The 22,000-nt window shown below is 41.2% G+C and overlaps 1 protein-coding gene across 2 annotated transcripts in view; it reads left to right on the forward strand.

Annotated features, from left to right (window-relative positions):
• rabep1 (rabaptin, RAB GTPase binding effector protein 1) overlaps window positions 1–22,000 on the forward strand; it is a 47,689-nt gene that overhangs the window by 19,161 nt on the left and 6,528 nt on the right. For both annotated transcript variants that reach the window (XM_033640931.2, XM_078172309.1), the window contains exons 9-14: window positions 332–790; window positions 3,144–3,248; window positions 3,448–3,564; window positions 12,983–13,081; window positions 15,405–15,545; window positions 20,152–20,341. In XM_033640931.2, the coding sequence (XP_033496822.1) occupies window positions 332–790; window positions 3,144–3,248; window positions 3,448–3,564; window positions 12,983–13,081; window positions 15,405–15,545; window positions 20,152–20,341 (1,111 nt within the window). The remainder of the gene's footprint in view (window positions 1–331; window positions 791–3,143; window positions 3,249–3,447; window positions 3,565–12,982; window positions 13,082–15,404; window positions 15,546–20,151; window positions 20,342–22,000) is intronic.

The following is a 22,000-nucleotide window of genomic DNA, read 5'->3' on the forward strand; positions in this document are numbered from 1 at the left end:
TTTGTGGTCAGCTGTCCTGCAGTTCAAGCAGCTCAGTTGTTCGATTTCCCACATGGTTTCTGTCCCAAAGATCTGTTAAGATAAGGGCCTGTGTCCACATAGTGTTCAATTTGAACTTGAGGCCCTTTGCTGCATGTTGAAAATTTCTATTTGAAAGGTTTACAATTATTTCTGGTTATGATCTGATACAAGGTTTGTTTTGATCTCTATATGACATGGTGAATGTTGCCAGTTGTTCCAACCCTAAAAAGGAATGACATTTTCTCTCGTCGATGTTTTTTCTTGGACATTATAGAACTTATAGAACACTTATTTGCTCCCTCTCTTTCAGCCTCATGCCAACCACAGTGGCCACGGCTCTATGCACTCCTTAGACACTGACGTGGTCGTAGGCGGCCCCACGGACCCCTACAAGGAAAACCTGCGGAGAGTTCAGTCCACAGACAGCCTCGGCTCCTCGCTGTCCGTCCAGCAGGGCCTCGGCGGCCAAAACCACAAAGCCAAGTCAGCCAGCCACTTGGACGAGTCAGACTTTGGGCCCTTGGTTGGGGCCGACGGGGTGACGGACAGTAGTTTTGGTGAAACTTCATCCATCAGCTCCATCAAGCTGACGGCGAGCCACTTCCTGCTGACTAAAGACCAGGAGAAGGCCATCAAAGCCATGACGCCTGAGCAGGAGGAGACGGCGTCACTGCTGTCCAGCATCTCCCACGCTCCTGACACGGCCTACTTACCGCCCGCAGGTTACAGACTCGTCAGTGACAGCGAGTGGAACCTGCTGCAGCAAGAGGTGAATCACCGAGGCTTTTTCATGGAAGTTCTGATCGTTTGAATACATTGCTGTGGTTAAATATAGTCCAGACTATTTCATGGTTATAGCAGGACATTAAACGTTTGCAGCACGAGCTAGGTTTGAAGGTTTTCCTGTAATTTTAAGATGATTACTTTTAGGGAACACATCACTCACCCTAGGATTTTTGCCATGAAAACTTTTTTTTTTTTCCTCTCTTCATTCGATTTTAATATCAGAGCTGCGGGTGGCATATTTTATGTTCGAGACACTTGTGAAATGATCTGCATCGTACATATTTACAGATTTTGCCCTCCTTTTCTTTCTTGTCACCTTAAGAAATATCTTGTTGCTACCCAGCTAAACTAGCATGACAAGTATCCAGAACAAATTGCTGCAGGTAAAAAGTTGATCAAAATTAGTGCAGGAGCAGCAATTTATGGTCGGACTATGATTGATGCATGAAAGATATATTTTTCGTCTTCAGTGTACAGTATTCTTTAGTTCACAACCACACATCTCAGAGGGAAATATTGTACTTTATTCTACAACATTTATTATCAAATGCCAGGCTGGAGGGGATCATGTGTTAGTCATGTGTGTGTATCCATCTGACCACAGCTAATCTTGCAAACTACTGGACCATTCAGCCTAGTATTTCGTGTGCACATATATGACTGTATGCTCAAGGACTTCTTTGGGTTGCGGTGATTTACAAACTTTTTTATAGATTGTTTTATACCGTCATTAACTGCTTATCCCTAACTCCTCTCAACTGGCCGATAGAGGTGTGTCATATCATCTCGTTCACGATAACACGGTATATTTTTTAATATATAAAAAATTCATACCGTGATACTCACAATATTTCCACTTGATGACATATTAATGTCCACGGCAACAACAAGCATGGCTGAAAGCAAAATTATTACCGACCTCGCTGTGGTTCCAAAAAGAGGAGCAGCTTCAGTAGTGTGGAATAAACTGTGGTGTCCTGAATGTTTTATGAACACCCCGGACTTCTCAGACTCTTTTAGTGACTTACCGCTCAGAGGAAACTCATTCAGCGGCTCCTCTGGCAGCAGCACAGCGTCTCTCCCTCTCCTCTCTCACCGTGCGCACACAGGAGTCGGTGTTGTCAAGTGATTTTGTCATAAACCTTTGGTAATGTAAACCAATGTGACACTCGCAGCGCAACAAAAAACTCCATATATGTGAATGTGTGATAGTTGTGGTATCGTAACAGCCAGTCACAGGTTACAGCGTGATGATTAGAGGAGAAATGGCAGAGCATAAATGTCCAGGTGGAAAAAACAACAACAACTCAATCATTTAGGATTTTACTAAAAGAAGGAAATCACCTGTTGTTTTTTGTATTTGGGAGCTGTTTAAATGTGTAATTTGTGGTAGATTTTATTTTGTTGAACTGTAAATATTGTAACAGAATCTGAATCTCACTCTGAGTTAGGGCTGCTCGATTATGGAAAAAATCATAATCCCGATTATTTTGGTCAAAATTGAAATCACGATTATGTGGCGCATGTGATGACTTATTTACATGACGGCATGTCAATTTTGTCTCAATTCTCCTTTGCTCTCTGTATCGCGCACTGCAGAGTTCAGCCCCGATGCGCACACATGATTTGCAACACAAAACAACAAGAGTAAACTGACAAGAAGCGCATAATCGTTTTATGTCGATTATTTTGTTTTCATAATCGTTGAAAGCCCAAATCGTGATCTAGATTAAAATTCGATTAATCGAGCAGCCCTACTCTGAGTTACTGTTGTTGTTCACAAACTAAAGAAATGAGAGTTCATTTTTGTTTAGTTTTTACTGAATATTTGAAGCAAACTGTAAAACTACATCACTAATTCTGTTGCAATTCTATGTTCTTAAATTGATAATATGTATTTTTTTATTTATTTATTTATTTTTTTATTAATTTGTTATATCATCAAGAATATCGGTATTGCAAAAATACCCTGAAATATGGTGATATTATTTTAGGGCCATATCGCCCACCCCTACCATCTGATAGGAGCAGCAAATCCTCAATAAATCTTGCGGCAAAAGTATAGAGTGAAAGGCATTTCTGGAAGTCATGTTAGTGAAAAACAACGAGCCTTACCTAGTGTGCTGTAGGCCACATTTTGGCTTTCATCCTGGCTCAAAAACTGACATCCAAAGAAAAATTTGGTCACATTTTAAACTGGAGTATCTGCAGATTAATTCTGTACCTGATACAGATTTCTCAAGAAATATCGTAAAGTCACATTTTCACTTGTAGTCTTTACATACTCATATTGTTAATATGACTGGTTCATGGTGTTCTTGTTGGTTGGTCACCAGGTGAAAAATGCCGGCAGGAAGCTCGGCCGACGTTGTGATATGTGCTCCAACTACGAGAAGCAGCTGCAGGCCATCCAAGGGCAAGAGGCTGAGACACGAGATCAGGTTTGTGTCTCTGCTGTCACTTTATCACCTTTCTTATTACAAGAATGATTGCGAACATCAAACCACAGATGTTTTTTAAGACTTTGTGTGGTACTCAGGACGAGAGTGTAAAGAGCTGTACTGCCTTGACCCACAGCAATTCCCCTGATAGTGTTGGAAAATGCTCATGAGAGGGATTCTCTGTCACACTGTCCTCCAGGTGAAGAAGCTGCAGGTGATGCTACGTCAGGCCAACGATCAGCTGGAGAGGACGATGACCGAGAAACAGAGTTTGGAAGATTCGGTCAAAGGAGCCAACGAGGAAACTGCAGCTAAGGTTTGGACACAGTGAATCTATTAATAACTTTATGTTATTTTTCCCTAAGAGGTTTGGTTTAGTAATTAATCTGCAACTGACAGTGTGGATGTAAAGACTTGAAGCTCCACTGCACCCGGTGTTGCTTCCTGTTTTTTTTTGGTTAATGTTCTATCTTATACAAGAAATACGGGAGTGGTTAATAGTCAGATGTAATCCATTACCATAGCAACCAGATTACCGTTCTGGCATACGTGTCAAAATGATAGCATGGATAGAGATGGCAGTCACTTTAACGTTAGTTATGAAATTTTCCCGGGGCCAAAAACTGAAGAAACAATCCCAAAGTGAAAGCTCTCCATCTTGTTTTGCCCATGACTCACACAACCCTGACCTGCGTGTGTGCTGCTTAAAAATACACTGGAGTGGTGTTTTAAAAGCTTTTTTGAAGGAATTAATATCTCAGCATGTCATTCTCAAATTAGATTAGGTAGCATAGAATGATGGCTAGAGGAAAATTAGACCTTTGGTCTATTATTTGAGTTATTATTTGAGCTGAATGAATTCCTGCAGTATCTTCGCCTTATTTCTGTCCCCCTCTCAGTTGTAAAACCCCTGAGAAAGAACTGACTCATATTTTCATATTTAATCAATAGAATAGATGTTGTTACACTCCCTCACATCTAGCTCGTTGGTAGTAATGTAGAGAAACTTGGTCCTTCTTGGCTGTTGTTCATTGTCCCATGTCTATGATATTTTTGTAATTATCTGCAGGATCTCAGCCAAGATCGAATGCAGTAACTGTGAAAGACAGGAAATATCTTCTGAGCACAGTACTGTTAATGTTTTAAAGTTGGTGTAAATAGGCACTGAAACTCGGCACTACTGTATCTATGTGTAGGTGTATAACAGAAATGCACTGTGAGGATTTCTTCCTCTTCTCATCTGCACTGATTTGGTATTTCAAAGACTTACCACAGTGGGAGGAGAGGCGCCGTAGGAGGGAGTGTAACTGGTGATTTGAGGAGCGCAATGCAATTCTGGTGCCATGATTCACAGTGTTTTTGGTATTCCACCATCAGCCTTCTTGGACCAGCTCAACTGCATCTCCTCAGGCCTCAAATTCACACATTAAACTCCTTTTTATGTATGATTGGCATATCTGTTCACTCTCTCGTACATTTTTTAACCAATTATTGTATCTAAATGCACAGTTAGAGTACAGAATGTAGGGCTGATTATTTTAATCATCAATCAATCTTCTGATTAACTTTTTTATTTGTTGTTTTGTCTAAAAAAAAGTCATAAATTAATGAAAATAGCCAATTATAACTTCCTAGAGCTCAAGGTGACAGTCCAAAACACTGCGATATTCAGTTTACTATCATTTATGACAAAGAGAAGCAGCAAATTGTCATGTTTAATTAGCTAAACCTGAAGAAAGTTTAACAATTTTTGCTTGAAAAACGACTAGACAATGACTAGACAATAATCTACTATCAAATCACTGATTTTGTTCTCTGTCTATTGATAAATGGTTTCATCTGTAAACGTATGGCAGTAATATTGTATGAAACCCCCCCTTTCAGCTGATTACCTTTCTTTACAGTCACCTGAGAGCAGCAGGTGTGTGTCCACCCTGCAGGCTCTAATTTCAGTGATTAAATCATGAGCAGTAGACCCCCAAATGATTGCAAATAAACCACACAAGCACATGTGGACGTTGTTTATTTTGTTTTTTATACTCCAGGTCTTGTTTTTCCCCACTGGCATCCAAGCACAATCTCCAGAAGGGATGCACGTCAGCGGTATTGGCCAACAATGGCTTTAAAATGAACTATCAGTATTGGTCAACATGCTTTTTCACATACACTGAAAAATATTGTATTTCATGTCTCCATCTGCTGGTGGACCATCATGATAAGAGTATGTATACATAATATGATGTTAATTCCACTGCAGAAGAGACTCAGTGGTCACTAAAATTAGGTGGGGAGAAAAGTGGATATAACGATATCAGTATCAGTTATCAGCCAAATTAGTTATATATTGTCATATTGGCTATCTGCAAAAAAAAAAATCAATATTGTGCATCCGTAATCTCCAGAAACAGCTGTTACAGTCACATAAGTCTCTTATATTTTCTGCCCTTTTTTATTTTAATTGATAAGTTGATTTTTAATTTCATCCAAGATTGATGGCCAAGACAGCAGCATAGAAAAGTTACAGACCAAAATAATGACCACAGTAACACCTAGAAGACATTAACGTGTCAAAATATTACAGAGTCACAAGCACCAACTGATTCATTCATTCACCCTTGTACTTATGAGAGCTTTAAAATCAGGCAGAGACCAATTCTCTCAGGTTGAAATCTTTATAAAGGCTGTTCCAATTGAGGAGAGCAGAGCACATAAAAACTTTCTCTCTTAGCTCAGTCTGCACACCGGGAACAGACGACAATCTTAAGATCTTAAGACCTGGTTACTCAAGATAATCCACAAACCTTGTTGTGAGCAGTTTCATCAAGGAACTATTTTCCTTCTACCGAACTACACCCACCAACTGTGTCACTGCGCAGAAGGAAGCGTGCATCTACTGTTAGCTCACCTAGCGCTACTGAGCTAGCTAGCGTTACAGGACACCATTAATGTTTTCATCTTGCACTGTCATGAGCTTGAGCCTCTCGTCCATGAGTAGATGCACGCTTCCCACTGCCCAGTGATATGGTTGGCGTGTGTAGTTCAGTGGAAAGAAAATAGCTCCTACATGAAACTGCTCACAACAAGGTCTGTGGATTATCTTGAGTAACTGGGTCATGATTTCTAGAAAGTGACATTGCTGCTGAGTTTTCCAGATATATCTGTATTGTGTTTTTATTGTTGTTGTTTTTGGCTGCTTTGAGCACCACAAGACATCTCTACAGCCGATACCTCCAACACATCTAGAGAAAGGTGGTTTTCACTAAACAGAAAGGGGGGTGACAAACTGTCAGACAAATGCCGTGGAGTAAAGAGTACAGTATTTACCTCTGAGATGTAGTGGAGTACAAGTATAAAGTAGCATGCCGTCCTTTCCTGTCAGTCCTCTCTCCTAATTTGACAACAGCAGGTTACCGGAGCAACAGCCAGCTCATGACTCATCCGTTTCCTAACCCACAAAACGAGCGCCCAAAGCATGACATTTTTTATTCAGTAGACCTGTGGGTGCAATATGAGCAGGATGTGGTGGAGCAGCATCATATAGTTTTGTGCTTCAATTTCACGCTGCTGTGACCACAAGTGACTATTTGATATTTTATTTGTAATATTTATTATTTATTGATGTTAACATGATTACTATGAGGTGTATGCAGCCTCAAAACACTGCAAGAAGTATTGTTAATCAGTAGTAAATTGCATGTGTGTGACAAAAAAAAGATTTTGTCTTAAGTTAAGAGATATCATCGGCCCCTGCAGATTTGTTCTTCAAATTCTTTTGTAGTTTTAGTAGTATATTTCCTTTAGTCAGTGTACTTCCAAGAAAAGCTTTTCCAGACATAACCAAATTGTCACTACATCATAGTGGACAGGAAGCTGCTCGTAATGAGATGAGAGGAGCTTATGTGATTGGCCGTCATTGGTAATAGTGCACTAATAAACAGCTGACACAACACACCCTCTGATAATGTGTGATAATGGATTCTTCCTTATCCCACACTCTTCCCATGTGCACCTGGGATGCACCAAAGATCTGAAAATAGAGTCCAGTGGCTGCCCAGGCAGGTGTTTTCTAAAAGGTGTTTTCATTTCTGTCTGTATTAGACTATGGTGATGTACTTTACATGCATGCAGTCTCACCCCTACTTAAAGGCGCTGTATGTAAGAATGTGGCCAAAACGGTTACTGCACTCAAATTCAAAATACTGCCGCGAGTCGTGTCCGCCCCCCTCCCCTACAGATTCGAGGTTGCTGGACAGCGGCACGCTGAAGACTGATTTGTTTGCCCACGGGTGGCTGCCGTGGCAGGGCCATGTTGCCGCGTCCTTGATCTTTGGTTTTCCAGCGGACCGTTCGAGCAAGTCCGGCTTCTCTGCTGCTAACGCTGCTGCCGGGATACAGCTGAGGAGAGCTGTAGCCGTGCTGCTGTAGCTCAGTCGTAACTGGGGTTCTTTTTTGGAACCGGGTCCAAAGTTCCGGTTCCGGAACCGGTTCCATCACATTTGGCGTAACGGTTCCTGCAAATGGCTCCTAGATTGTAAAAAATAAAAAATAAAGAAAATATATTTCCATTAGAGTGCGGCACAGGCCGCATATTTCTGTCCGAACCCGACCGAGCCCGACATTATCTAATCACTAAAGCACTGAGTTTGTGTCACACAGTTGTCATGGTTACAGGCTATTTAACAGGCCGGGCGTGCCTGCTCAGCGGAGAGGGAGACCTCCGTGTTTGAGACGTGAGCGGGCGACGGGAGCGGGCTTGCTATACTTGTTTAAGTATAGCAAGTATAATGAATATAATGTAGGAATCGGTAAGAGGAATCGGAATCGTTAAGAAGGAATCGGTAAGGAATCGGAATCGTTAAAATCCTAACGAGTCCCAACCCTAGTCGTAATTGTAACTGATGCTGAGACTCTACTGACTGCGTGACTGGTAGACGGTGGTGGGTGGCGCAACAGGCCAAAACACAAATTCAAAACATAAACATGATTTGCGGACCGTAAATTTTTTTTTTTAAATGCGAGTATTCTGGCCGTACTATTGTTGTCAGTGAGATCAGTATGTTATATGAACATTATTCCTTAGTCTCTGTGACATATTAGGATGATTTTATGACTATTTGCTTTAGATTTCTTACATATAGCTCCTTTAAAAAACTGGACTCTGCATATCATGCTGCATTACATTTTATCACAAATGCAGTTTATATGAATCTTTTGGATGATTGACTCATTGTGAAGGCATTATTAGGTAAACTTATTCTATTTTCAGCCCTTTGATCCTTTCATACCAGCAGCTGCACTCCTTCTACCAAACAGATTCCTTTAAATGTCCTCAGGGTGCGCTCAGAGCTTGGTAAAACTGTTTTCTCTTCTTATTCACCCTGGGCATGAAGTGAGCTCCAAAATGTTGTACACTTATGCATAAAAGTTGAACACTTTAAACCCTCTGAGACCCACATAGACCCATTTTTGTCCTTTTGTTTTTTAAGCGGGGACAGGGGGATCTTTTGGGGCAGATGGCAGGTCAACGGTATTTGCCACATAGATGTGGTATACATCATCTGAAAGCTGGGAACCTGAAGATTAATTTGAGATGCAGCTCAAATATATAATAAATATTGGGTTTTGGTTAGGCGATTATTCGAATTTTAGAGTTTAGAGTGGTTAGGGGCTCAAAACATTATGATGGAAGTATATGATGGCCTTTCCCATGCACATTTATATCTCATAAGTTCTAGGAATTTTTGGGTTGATGCCATTTGTTACTGACCTGGAAATCCAGATGCCCCGCCCCTAGCAAATTCGAATTTGCTCTGCAGGGGGATCTGGCCCCGATGAGCAGAGCCCGGTGAATCGCCATCGGACCAATCAGATCAGTCTGTCTGGCAGAGGCGGGCTCTGGGCGGGTGTAACTTGATGAGGACAGCACTGCACTGTAGGAGTCGAAAAGTAAACAGCCAAGATGGCAGCTGCCGAAGGACCGCGTCCATTCAATTTAGCTTAGGAAGAAACGCTAAGACAACTACACTTGTCTTTTTCATTGAGAGAGGAACAGAAGACTGCCCTTGAAGCCTTCGCTTCCAGGAAGAACGTTTTTGCCGTTTTACCGACGGGATACGGCAAAAGCATAATGTATCAGTTAGCCTCACTGATTGGAAAAACCAATGGGGCTTACTGCAATGTATACGTCACCTTGTTTTTTGCTCTGATTGGCTATTGTGCTATCCAATTGCGTGTGGTGGCATTTAATATGCCTCAGTTAGTGCTGCCCCTTGGGTAGGAATTAGGGATGCACCAAATATTCGGTAACAGAATATATTCGGCCGAATATTACAAAAAAACACACATTCGGTATTCGGTGGAATAAGTGAAAAGCAAGGCTGAATAATAGCGGCGTGTTTTGATAACGCAATCAAACAGCGTGCGGTGATGGATGGAGTAAAATGTCGGCAGTGTGGCGATATTTTACTCCGTCCCTCACCGTACTCGCATTTGCGACTAAAAATAGTTTTGTGTGGGCAAAATAAATCATTCAGCATGCTGTGTGAGTACAGATTTCAACCAGCAGCAGAAATGAAACGGCGAGTCCCGCCAGTTGTGAGTTGAACGGGGGTCACAGACATGGACAGGAATACGTATTCCTGTCAAATACAGCGGCGCATGATAACGGCTTACCGGCGATGGAGAAGTCCGGCTCCAGGTGAATAACTTGTTGTCATGACTGCCCAAAAGTACCTGTACAGCCGAGCCATGGCGGCACACAGTATGTGGCGTATCAGAGGAGAAACGAGCCATTCACATTTCTCTCTTTGTGTCCACAAACCTCACCGCACTTTAGGGACTGTTCTTTACTTATGAAGGGACTTGTCAGGGGAGGAGTACTTATTTGAAGTATGAATAAGTCAATAAGTAATTTATTCCATTGAAATATCATTGATGTATTATAGAAAAGTGATTTATCTTTTTATAAATGACAAAAGGCACATCTGCCTCATTTTTGCTGTGGTATCGTGATACTACTGATACTGTGATACTTTCACTGGTATCGTACCGTGGGTCCCTATTTTGGTACCGTGACAACACTAATCTGGAGGGGGTTCATCTGCAAAAATTAATGAAAAACTAAAAAAAACAGCATTCGGTACTCGGTATTCGGCCAAGCGTTTAATATTATTCGGCTTCGGCCACAAATTTTCATTTCGGTGCATCCCTAGTAGGAATGGTGTATTGGTGAGGGCCAAACTCAAAATCTTTCTAGATTTGAGTCTGGATTTCCAGGCTAATTTCTTACAGATTAGGTGCTAAATTTAAGCAAGTTTTGCCACTCGAGAATTGATAAAAATGGTCAAAAATCGCACAGAACACCATAGAAAAATACATGCACCGTCTTGACCACAGTAGAAGTTTTAAATCCAAAGGCTGATGGTTTTCTTTTTCTTCACATAACAAGCAAATTACCGCCTATTCAACTTGAACTCTAATAACAAATCTCTGTTTTACAAAGTACTTAAACCAACCACAAAGTAAAACAACACCCTTAGAAAACAAAAGGTTGTGAATTATTATTTTGCTTAGGGCTTTTCAAATTTTAATGGAAACAATCTTTTTCAATGCATTTAAATCAGACAACATAATGCCAACACAAATACATGGTCTCAGGGTTTTACTTAAGTAGGCCGACATAAATTAAAATTGATATACAAATAAAGATAAACCAGGATACAAGCATACAGATAAAGACGTATATTCAGTTCGAGGATTCAGAGAAGAAGTTAAAGTGTTACAGAGAACAGGAATATAACTTTGATTGTTATCTATGATTTGTATAGCTGACTTTACAAGGTTCTCACAGTGCAGCTCAGCCATATTCGCTCTGTGGTGTCACTAAATGTGACCGCAGGCTTTTCGAAAGAGTGAAAACACCTTTTGTCAGTTCACAAAACCACTAGGCTCATTTTAGACAGATGCCACAGCTGTGGGTTGCAACTGGTACAAAACACTGTGGTCAGTGTGGCGTCTGAGGCCGTTTGGAACCAGGATGGTCAGCTGTCACTGCAACTGCTGATTAGTGGCACAGAGTTGCTTCTGAGCTTCAGTATTAACTTTTTATAACTGCTTGGTGACTATCAGCTGTTAGGTTGTACTTTAATGCCAACAAGATTAAAACAAGTTATGATTAACAGCCACTGTTTTTTATTACTCTTCTTCTAATATTCAAGCAAACCATCAACCACAGATCAGCCAAAACATTAAACCCCCCGACAGGTGAAGTGAATAACTTTGATTATTTTGTTCCAATGCACTGTTCTGCTGGGAAACCTTTGGTTCTGGCGTTTATGTTGATACCACCTGACATGTTCCACCCACTCAAACACCATTGCAACAGTACTCCCCAGTGGCAGTGGCCCCCCAGCAGGATAATAAACCATGCCACACTGCAAACATCACTCAGGAATGGCCCAAGGAATGTGACAAAGACCTCAAAGTGTCAACCTGGCCTCCAAATTCCCCAGATCCCAATCTGAATGAGCATCTGTGGCGCGTGGCATTAACCCACCTCTCAACCCACTGGACTAAATGGACCTGCCGCCAATGCACTGGTGCCAGACACCGCAGGACACTCCCAGAGATCCTGTGTCCATGTCTCGACAGGTCAGCGCCAAGTCCGATCCAACGAGACCCCACTTTGGATTAGGGGTACATCTGGGGTACCAGCACATCACAAGAATCCTTGAGCAGATGAAGACCTGGGAAATTTAGAAGCCAGGTCGAAACTTTGAGCTTTTTGTCATGCTCCACAGGCCATCACTGTCATTGGGGAGTGCTGTTGCCATGAGGGGGGGTACTTGGTCTGTAACGGTGTTTGAGTGGGTGGAACATGTCAGGTGGTATCCACATGAATGCCAGAACCAAAGGTTTCCCAGCAGAACAATGCATTGGAACAAAATAATCAAAGTTATTCACTTCACCTGTCAGTGGTTTAATGTTTTGGGTGATCGCTATAAATCACTCTCCTCTCGTTTTCACACACTTAATTCAGTAGATCCTTTACTGCATTAACAAACTCATTAAAGGACTCGACCTCTTTATGAATTTTTGGTCTTTGCAACCTTTATGCATATGTGATTTGTTCCATCTCATACAGTTCCCATATTTTTTTAACCATCTAATTGTGTTACATTTAATCGCAACCCCCAAGAGGATTTGTTATAGATCTGTTTTTGCTATACCCTCACACCCTTCAGGGATCGCTCCAAAGACAGTCACCCTTGGATCTTGGGGGATATTTTGATGGAACACTGCTCTCAGGGCGTCTAACACATCCTCCCAAAAGTTGCTTAACTTGGGGCACGACCAAAAAATATGAATGTGGTTTCCAGTGTGTGGGCCACATTTTCACCAGCACTTGTCTGAATTGGATGGAGCTCACTTGGCTGTTACTTACTGGGTCTGGAAATATCGTATTACTTTCCATTGAAACTCTCGCTAGATGCTGGAATTAGCTGTCAAACGTGCCTCACCACAGATTTCCCTCCAGGTGTCTGGTGATAGATCTGCATTCATTTCGATCTCCCATTTCTCCTTTATTTGTAAGCTGTTGAAGTATATTTTGATGTTAATGCTTTTGTACTTCTACTCAAGTACAAGATCTGAGTACTTCTTCCATCCCTTAGTATTTTCCAACTGTAGACCTTTTTGAAGACTGTCTCTAAGCGATGTTTCTCTGTGTGTTGTAGGTGTCCGCCCTCATGCAGAGAGTCCAGGAGTCAGAAATGCTACTCAGCACACTACAACAGGCCTTCAGTGAAGCAAAGAGGAACACACAGGAACAGATGGTGAGCAGCGTGTTCTTCCTGTGTTGCTTGTTCTTGCCAGCTGTGTTTGTAACTTAAGTTCCTTCCTAATGTCAGAGGCTATCAAAGCTGGCAAGACTTTAGCCCTTCAAATGAGCATATCAGTTTTTTGTTTTGACAGCAGGCTCTAGTAATAGTCATGCAGCCAAACTGAACTGCAGCCTGTTAGTGTTTTGGATTTACTTTTCTCTGCCTCTGTGGCAGTAACGTCACTATTTGCTCCCGACCACAAATATTTGCTGACATGACTGAGCTTTTGGTCATGGGATTATTTACTTTTAAAAAGTATGTTAGATCAGTTAATTAGTTTAATTTCACATGTCATCATATAAGGTCAGTAAAGTTTAATCCCACCAGTTCTTTCACTTTGTCCATTAAAAATGTTGCTAATCACTGCAGAAATTGCCATATGCATTGCTAAGTAAATTAAGTGTAAAGTGTAAAATGTAATGTTTTGAGAGTCCAGGGTGAAATCTTAGTATGTCCTGTTTTGTCCAGCCAACTGTCCCAAACCCAAAGATATTTAATTTAAATAGAAATTCAGAAAACGTTCACATTTTTAGAAGAATAAAGTGATATGAATGTCAGTTATCTGAGTAGTTTTAAAAAAAATTTGTCGCAGGCCACTAATAGATACAGTCTGTATTTATGGGAACATGTATTTATGTTACATCCTTTATGCCAAGGGGGAAAAACAAAGCACTCGATGCCATGCTGAAGAGTTGTTGCATGGCGTTCTGCACATCAGACTTAAAGAAGCAGTGTGTAGTAGGGTTTAGTGGCAGTGAGGACTGCAGGTCGCAGCCATTTGAAACTTCTCTTTCATCATTGTTCAGGAGGTCTGCTCTGGGAGCTGAATTATCCGCAGAGGTCTCTTCCTCCCAAAAACAAACGGACAAGGTGATTAAAACCAGTAAAAACACTGAATAAAGCAGATTCATGTTAAAAATCAGTTTCTGCAACGCTGTTCGGATCATGGCAAAGGGGCTGCTCGCCCAGCACCTGCTAATGTGTGCTCATCTTTTTTCTCTGATAACTTACGATCCAGATGTTCAGGAGGTTTTTACCAGGAGCCGAATTATCCACAAAGGTCTCCTCCTCCTCCTCCTCCGTGAGAAACAAATGGACCTGGTGAACTAAAACTCGAAAAACGCAGAATAAAGCAGTTTCATGTTAAAAATCAGTGTTTTTTCAATGCTGTTTGGCTCAGCGGGGGCTGGAGCCGAGCTGCCGCCAACATTTGCTCAGCTGGTCTTTCTGATAATTTAAGATCTAAAACCCTTCATTCTGTTTAAACATATAGTTAAAAATGACCAAGATCCAAAAAGCGTATCATAAAAATGTGGCTTAAAACTGGATGAAAAGTCAATTTATGATAGCTTCTGGCATATGTCACTGGCAGGTGACAGCGACCAAATAACATGGACAGTGTCTTTGATTAAAATGACAGATTTCGCTGGGTTTGAACATTGTTGGAGACGTTCAAGTCCACAACTCAACGAAGTGTGTAACATTGATCTTGTTGTTTTAAAGCATTTTACAGTGGAAAAGTTACATATTATATCTTTAATTTAAAATGATATAAATCAGATAATGTTCACCACTCAGAAGAGGAACATATGTCAGTTGTCAGAGCTATCGTGATTCATTTTTTTTTGCTCAGCTCTCTGAGTGTTTAAGGAGAAGTTTAAACCTAGAAAGTAAACAAATGAGTCACTTTTTTGGAGGTGGAATTGAACTGTTTTTGTAATGTCACCGTTCCTGCCTACCTCAAGTATTTGTTCTTGGTTACAGGATATCAAATATGTCCAGGTGTTACTCATCCACCACATCAGAAATGCACAGATTTTTAGACTCTGTTCTTACATCACTGCAAAACCAGACCATTTGCATTGTAAAGTAAGTACATGACTTTTTCTAGAAGTTAATCGTCGGGGGGAAAACAGGAGGAAGTGAGCGATGCAGAAACATCCTCAATAATGAATGTGCAGCTGCGAGCTGTGTCATAGCACATGCATCGATGTGCCCTCAAAGTCTTTGCAGACAAACTTCTGCCAGAAAATGAGACATTCCCGTTTCTGCATGTGGCTTTGATCTGAAGAAATATGGGTCTAAATACTGTCATGAATTCAGTCATAATGTTACACCGAGCAGAATGATCGCTCTGCAGGGAGAGTCAGAGGACCAGTGAGTCACTCTTCACCATGTTGTGAAGTGCTGCTGGTTCCACATGGCAGGGGTTTAGAAAAAAAAGGAAACAAGCTGACATGTGATGAGTTGGCATGATTTATTTTGTTTGTTTCAGGCGGTGCTGGTGAAGTCGAGGGAGCAGGTGGCAGATGAACTAAGCCGACTGCAGAGAGACAACGAGAGCCTGCAGGGAAAACACAGGCTGCACGTAGAACTGCAGCAACAAGAGGACTTCCAGATGCCCAGTACTGTGCAAGTATGTGAAGCAGGGGGTCCTTAAAAAGTCTTAAAAGGCATTGAATTCATTAATCCAAAAATAAGGCCTTGACTGGTATTAAAATATAAATGGTAAGTGGACTTACACTTGTCACATTCACACATACATTCACACACAATCATACACTGATGACACAGCCACCAGGAGCAAGTTGGGGTTCAATATCTTGCCCAAGGATACTTCCACATGCGGACTGAAGGAGCAGGAGATCGAACTGTCATCCTTCCAATTAGAGGATGAGCTGCTCTACCTCCTGAGCCACAGCTGCCCGACTAGAGTCAGTCTTTTAGAAGTCTTAAAAAATGCTAAGCAGGGTGTCTGCCAGTTCTTAAAAGAATCTTAGGGGCTGTACACATGCCGCGTTTTTTGTGCCCTCACATAAATTGTTTCAGTGCAGACACGTGGCAGGCGCAATTTACACGCCAAAGTGACGCCTTTTTTTCAGGGCATGACAGCTGCACACTGAGATAAGTGTAACTTTTGGAAAGAATGGATGTACGAGGAACAACTAATCCCAGCCAACAAATATCTGTCCTTTCATCCATAAATATCAATCTGTGATAAATATGGAGGAGTGCAGGGCTACCCAGAGCTTTCCATCTGTCCCACAGACAATATTTTTGGCCTAATACTCACTTACAAAACAGCGCCTGGAGGAAGATCAGCTCTACACTCAAGATTTCCGATAAGTAGGCTTTGATACCCGCTGTCATGGTCGCTTAGCAACCTCAGATGCAACCTGCCTTTACGCCCTTGAAAGTTGGCACAGAATAGGCACAAGAGTCGTGTCCAGCACAAGACCTTGTGTTTTCCAGGTGGTTAAAGACATGGCGTGTGTGTGGCCCTTTAAAATGTCTCAAAATGTAAAGCCTTAAAAGTCATTAAATAGTCTTAAATTTGAATTTGTGAGGTCTTAAATGCCACAAATATTTGATCTAACTTCATATATCCATCCGTCAGTTTTTGTCAAAATGAGTCGAGCTCTTTTGCTTGAGAGAAAAAGAAAAGATTATTTTTTCTGGCGTTTTTTCCTTTAATGGATAGGACAACTAAGTATGTGAAGGGTTAGGGAAAGAGGGAGTGACACGCAGCAAAGGGCTGTAAGCCGGAACAGCACCCAGGCTACTGCAGCGAGGACTGAGCCTCTGTACATGGGGCGCCTGCTCTAAACACTAAGCCCCTGACGCCCCTAACATCTATTTTTTTATTTAATTTACTGAATGCCTCTGGCATTAACGTCACATAGATCAGGATAGTGGAACCAACAACGCAATACAACGATGAAGTACTGTAATTCAATATGATTTTGAGTAGGGTTGCCCCCACAGTCGAACAAACGTTAGTCGACCAGAGAAGTCATTATTCGACATGATTTCATTGGTCGCTTAGTGGCAGAGGAAAACAAACAAAAACATACGTGAAGCTCTTTTAGGAGCTGCACCTTCAAAATAATCAAAACCTATATGAGTGGACCATGTGGGAGTTTAATTTGAAAGGACAGACACAGGAAGTGTCGCTCAGCAGTCAGACAGGACTCAGGTTAATTTCCAGGGCTGGTACCTGCGGTTATTCCACAGGCTAGTTAATAACATGTCGGGCAGGAAATCCAAAGTGTGGGATCATTTTGAGAAGGTGAAGGACGAACCCAAGGTGATATGTAAACTCATCTTCATTGGTCGACTACTAACATGACGTGTCATCTGAAACATGGAAGTAGCTACATGCCCATTAGCTCACAGCGTCATTAACAGGCGGCTCGCTCAGTGTGTGATGTACACTTGTAGATAAAATATAGGCCTATATTAATGAAGGTTCATCAGATACTATTCTTTCTCACACCTTCAACTCAAACCACCAAAATATATCATTTAATAATTAAATGAGTATCGTAAACATGCAGGTGACTAGTCGACTAATGGCCCTAAATGATAACTATTGGTCGACTAGGAAAAATCTTAGTCAGGAGCAGCCCTAATTTTGAGGTACTACTTTACACTCCACTCCCTGACATCTCCAGGTTTGCTGATGTTGAATGTTTGTGAAAAAACGAAGTGTTCCTTTGATTGCTGAGAAAATGTTCCTACTTCTCAAGTTAAATAAACTCTTTTAAAATGCTCTTGGATCAGCTGGAAAATGTATCGTCACAATGCTGAAAACAGGGCTGTCTGACACCATGAAAACATTTTAGAGATTTGTGGTTCTCACAGGACAGCCACACTACAAACATATGATGATCTTATAGAATATGATGCCTTGCTGTAGATTAAATTACCCAACAGTATATAAAGGAGTTAAAATGAGCATAACCTTCAACATCTACAACAGTAGAATTCAACATACACATTAATGCAGCAGTAATTTTAATCCTAAACATCACATATAACAGTAAAACACTAAAAGGGAACATTTTACTGCACAATGAACAGTTTTACTTGAAGTACTTGAAGTATATTTTGCTTAAGATACAAAAGTAAGGTTTTGAATGCAGGACTTTTTCTTCTAGTAGAGTATTCTCACAGTGTGGTATTAGTACTTTTACCTAAGTATCTTAATATGTCTTTAACCTCTGCTCATTTTGAGTTTTCTGACAAAGGGAGAATACTATCTTTTTATGACAACTGTGCGCTCTCAAACACACACATCATCCTCCCACTCTGTTACTCTTTGCCTCTTGCTGAATTACGCTCTGGAGGTAAATCTGGCAGAGTGGGCTTGTGCTTTAGTGGAGGTGGAGTAACACTGGTGACATTTTCTGCTCGTTGGTGGTTGAAACAAGCTGCTCACATAACATTTAAATCTGTATTTACTGCATCAAGATACCAAAGATTATGTTAATGCAAAGCAATGTAACTTCTTATTATTCATATTTTACACTGCTAGAATCTGAATAAGATCTGGATTGTGTTGCATCAGATATTTTTATATCCACCACCACATTTGTGTGTAAAGCACCTCTGTATTTCATAGGTATGATTATTAAGTTTCAAACTAGTGATTTACATAATGGGGTTGCACCATTTAAGTCGTAGCTGCAAAATAAATTACAAATATCAACAGTTTAAGGTGATAAAGTGATAGATTAAACTAAACTGCCAATCCTGTGTAGGGTATATATGTATTTATGGATACATGGTGAAATATGTGTTTTGTAACACTATTAAAAGGTTATCAATAAGGTTAAAAAACCAGATGGGCACAACAGAGGGCGGCACAGGCTGCATTTTCCTGACTGAACCCAACCCGAGTCCGAGACAGTTGTAACCGAGCCCAGCCCAACCCGGCCCGACGCAGTTTGTTACCTGACGTAGTTATCGTTATCATGGTTACAGCTTGTCTGTTTACCGTGATCACACATGGACAGTGTGTAAATGACCATCAAAAGCCTGCTGTTACGCTGCATTCAGGTGTTGTCATGTAAATAACAAATCCTAGCACTTGAATAGGCCATAGCACAACACAGCAGCATGTCAAGTGGGCCGAAGCCGAGCAAAATGTGTGATTTGTTATCCGAACCCGGCCCAGCAGATTTGTACACTGAATCCTTGTCAACCAAGAGTGACCATTCCCTTTTGACTAATAAAAGGACAGCAGTGTCCCTTGCTCCAACTTTTAGTGTCGGATCAATGTGCTAGGTACCTCAACAGAGACGTGACTAAAAAACAGTACAGAAATGAGTGGTTCTTGTGGTACCATCCACAAGTTTTTGTCTAGGAAATGCAATAATCGCTGTAAAAAATCACCGCACTGCTTGGTGGAAACAAGGCTTATGCTTCAAAGCCAGACTCATTTGACAAAAACAGTAATTTTACCTCACTGAACACAGGAGCTGCTGGTCTACTGCTGCCTTGATCAGTTAGTTTGTCGGAGTTATTGTGTGACTTTGGTGTTTTAAATAGTTAGTTCGGATTCAGCAAAGTCACACAATTACGCAAACAAGTCATGGATTGAGGCAGCGGTAGATCAGCAGCTCCTGTGTTCAGTGAGGTAAAATTACCTGCTTTTGTAAATGGAGTCTGGCTTTGATAAGAGTATCGATAAGCTAAACTTTTAGTTCAGTTCCCTATTGGAAAGGGCTGTCCTTTTGGCAAGTGAAATGAGACTTGGATTATACTGCATGAGTTGTGTGAGAGTTTGTACACTATGTATAGATGTAGTTTTTCTGTTTCTAAACGTGGTCACTGAGCCCCGTTTCCACCAAACACTTTCGGTATAGTGTTTCACTGCAAACAGTACCCTTAGATGTGGGCGGGGTTGTTGTCACTCACTGCTCCGTCCAGCACTAACTGTATTTCCTCCTTTATCAGCCTGCACCTCGTTTTTAATCCACAGAACGAGGCTGCACGCCGACATTTTCAGAACAAAATAGAACAGACTGCAGTGAGTGTCTCTCTCCATGGGATATTTAAAAATAGCAGCTTTGTGCATTTAGTCCTTCTCAGGCAAGCTCGGGGGTTTAGTGTTGCTGTAGCCCACAGGAAATACATACAAATGGTCATTTATGAGGGGAAGTATTCCTCTAAAAATTGTGCTCTTAGATAATGATTCTCCACACTGATGCCTGTAATGTAGTTTCGTTCTTCTCCAGGAGCTACACAGCCTGGTGGTGCGGTTACGTGAGGACCTGGTGGCGTTACGGACATCAGCTGATCACATGGAGGAGAAGCTGAAAGCTGAGATTTTGTTTCTGAAGGAGCAGAACCAGGCGGAGCAGTGTCTGAAGGAGAACCTGGAGGAGACTCTGCAGCTGGAGATCGAGGGTTGTAAGGAGGAGATAGGTGAGGCTTAAACTCTCCAGTTGGATTGTTAATTGAACTTTGATCAGCTTTTTATTTTTTAGTAAATAAACCTTCCATCACTTTAACTTCTGTGAGTGTTTTTTATTTTTCTGGACATTTCTTACATTCTCTTCTGTTTCTGCTTTTGTTTCTTCTCCATTGATCACTGTCATTCAGACATCCTGGAAGGTATGACGAACACGTTGAGCTAGCTCACTTTAACTGCTTATGCGTGCGTGCGTGCGTGTTAATGGCATAGCTGTCAGGCTGACAAATAACTGTAGTGAGTCCGCCACATACCCCTTTTCCCACACATGTCTTGAACTGTCTTGGAATGTCTATAATGTGAATTAATTCACCTTACTGAATGTTGTCCTGCCCCACAGATTGTTTATAACATGTTTTACTGTAGTTTGATCAGGATGTTTGTGTATCCTGTTGATAAGTTAACACTGTTGTTTTTGTGTGTTGCACTTACAGCCTAAATCTTTACACGTTTACACTCACTTGAACTGGTCACCTTAACCCGGTGTGCGACAAGAGATTTGGTATCCAAATTGTGTGGGGATTGATCTGTCTCAATATTTTTTGTGTCAGGGCGGCTTCTAGCTCAGCAAGTAAAGTGTCCGCCCCAGGCTGAGTCCTTTGCAGCAGCCTGGGTTCGATTCCAACCTGCGGACCTTTGCTGGTGTCATCCCCATTCTCTTTTCCACTTTCCTGTCACGCTCTAGCTGCACTGTAATAAAAAAAAGGCAATAAAAGGCTATTATTTGTGTGAACAGATTGACAGGAAAGATTAAAAACATTATGATAACCATTGTATTCAATTACTTTGATATTATTTCATTGTATTATGGACCTAACAAGAATAACGGAAAACAAAAAGTATGACCGTGTCTTTGTGGTGAACTAGCTACCTCGCTAATGTTTCGTTGTTAAGGCTGATTGGTGCATGACAGTCCCACACCACACCCAAAATTTAACTTAAGTCTAGCAGCAAATTTGCTTCACTTGTTACCGCTCTTCTATCATCAGTGCACACTGGCAGGGAAGGAGCATGGGTTGCTAACATTAGCTTGTGGGGCTAGTGGCCTGGTACTAAAGCAGTGTTCATTTTTATTTGATGACTTGATCGATTGATAGCCTTAAACAGAAGTGGTGAACCTGTCACGAGCGTCCCGACAACCCCAAAATAATGCCTATAGCCCACAAATGGCATATTTGCAGTGTCCAGCAACACTCATCGCATCTGTTTACGTAAACTAATGACATATCAATGTCTTAAAGGGTTGTTCTGTTTTATAGGGAAATATTTCAACCACCAACCCTTGTAACTCTGTCTTATCTTATTTGCAATATTGTTATGTAACATGTATTTGCTTGTCAAAACTTAATTTTGAGAGTAGAGAGTAAAATGGATCTGTTGGGAAGTCTGAGCACAGAAATGGCATTAAAAAACAAGCTAAAGTTGTTTTCTTGCTGTTTTTAATTTACAAACAATTAAAAACACACCATGTTTGGATTATTGAAAGGTGTGTATTCATTTAATTGTTAAAACATTCACACCTCACAGATCTACCAGAGACTCAGGCCCTGTTTAGACGACAACGGTTTCTCTAAAAACGGAAAAGTCTGTCCTTTGCATTTTAAAAAACTTCT

Source organism: Epinephelus lanceolatus, chromosome 11 (assembly GCF_041903045.1).
Source record: "Epinephelus lanceolatus isolate andai-2023 chromosome 11, ASM4190304v1, whole genome shotgun sequence".
Lineage (NCBI taxonomy): Eukaryota > Metazoa > Chordata > Actinopteri > Perciformes > Serranidae > Epinephelus > Epinephelus lanceolatus.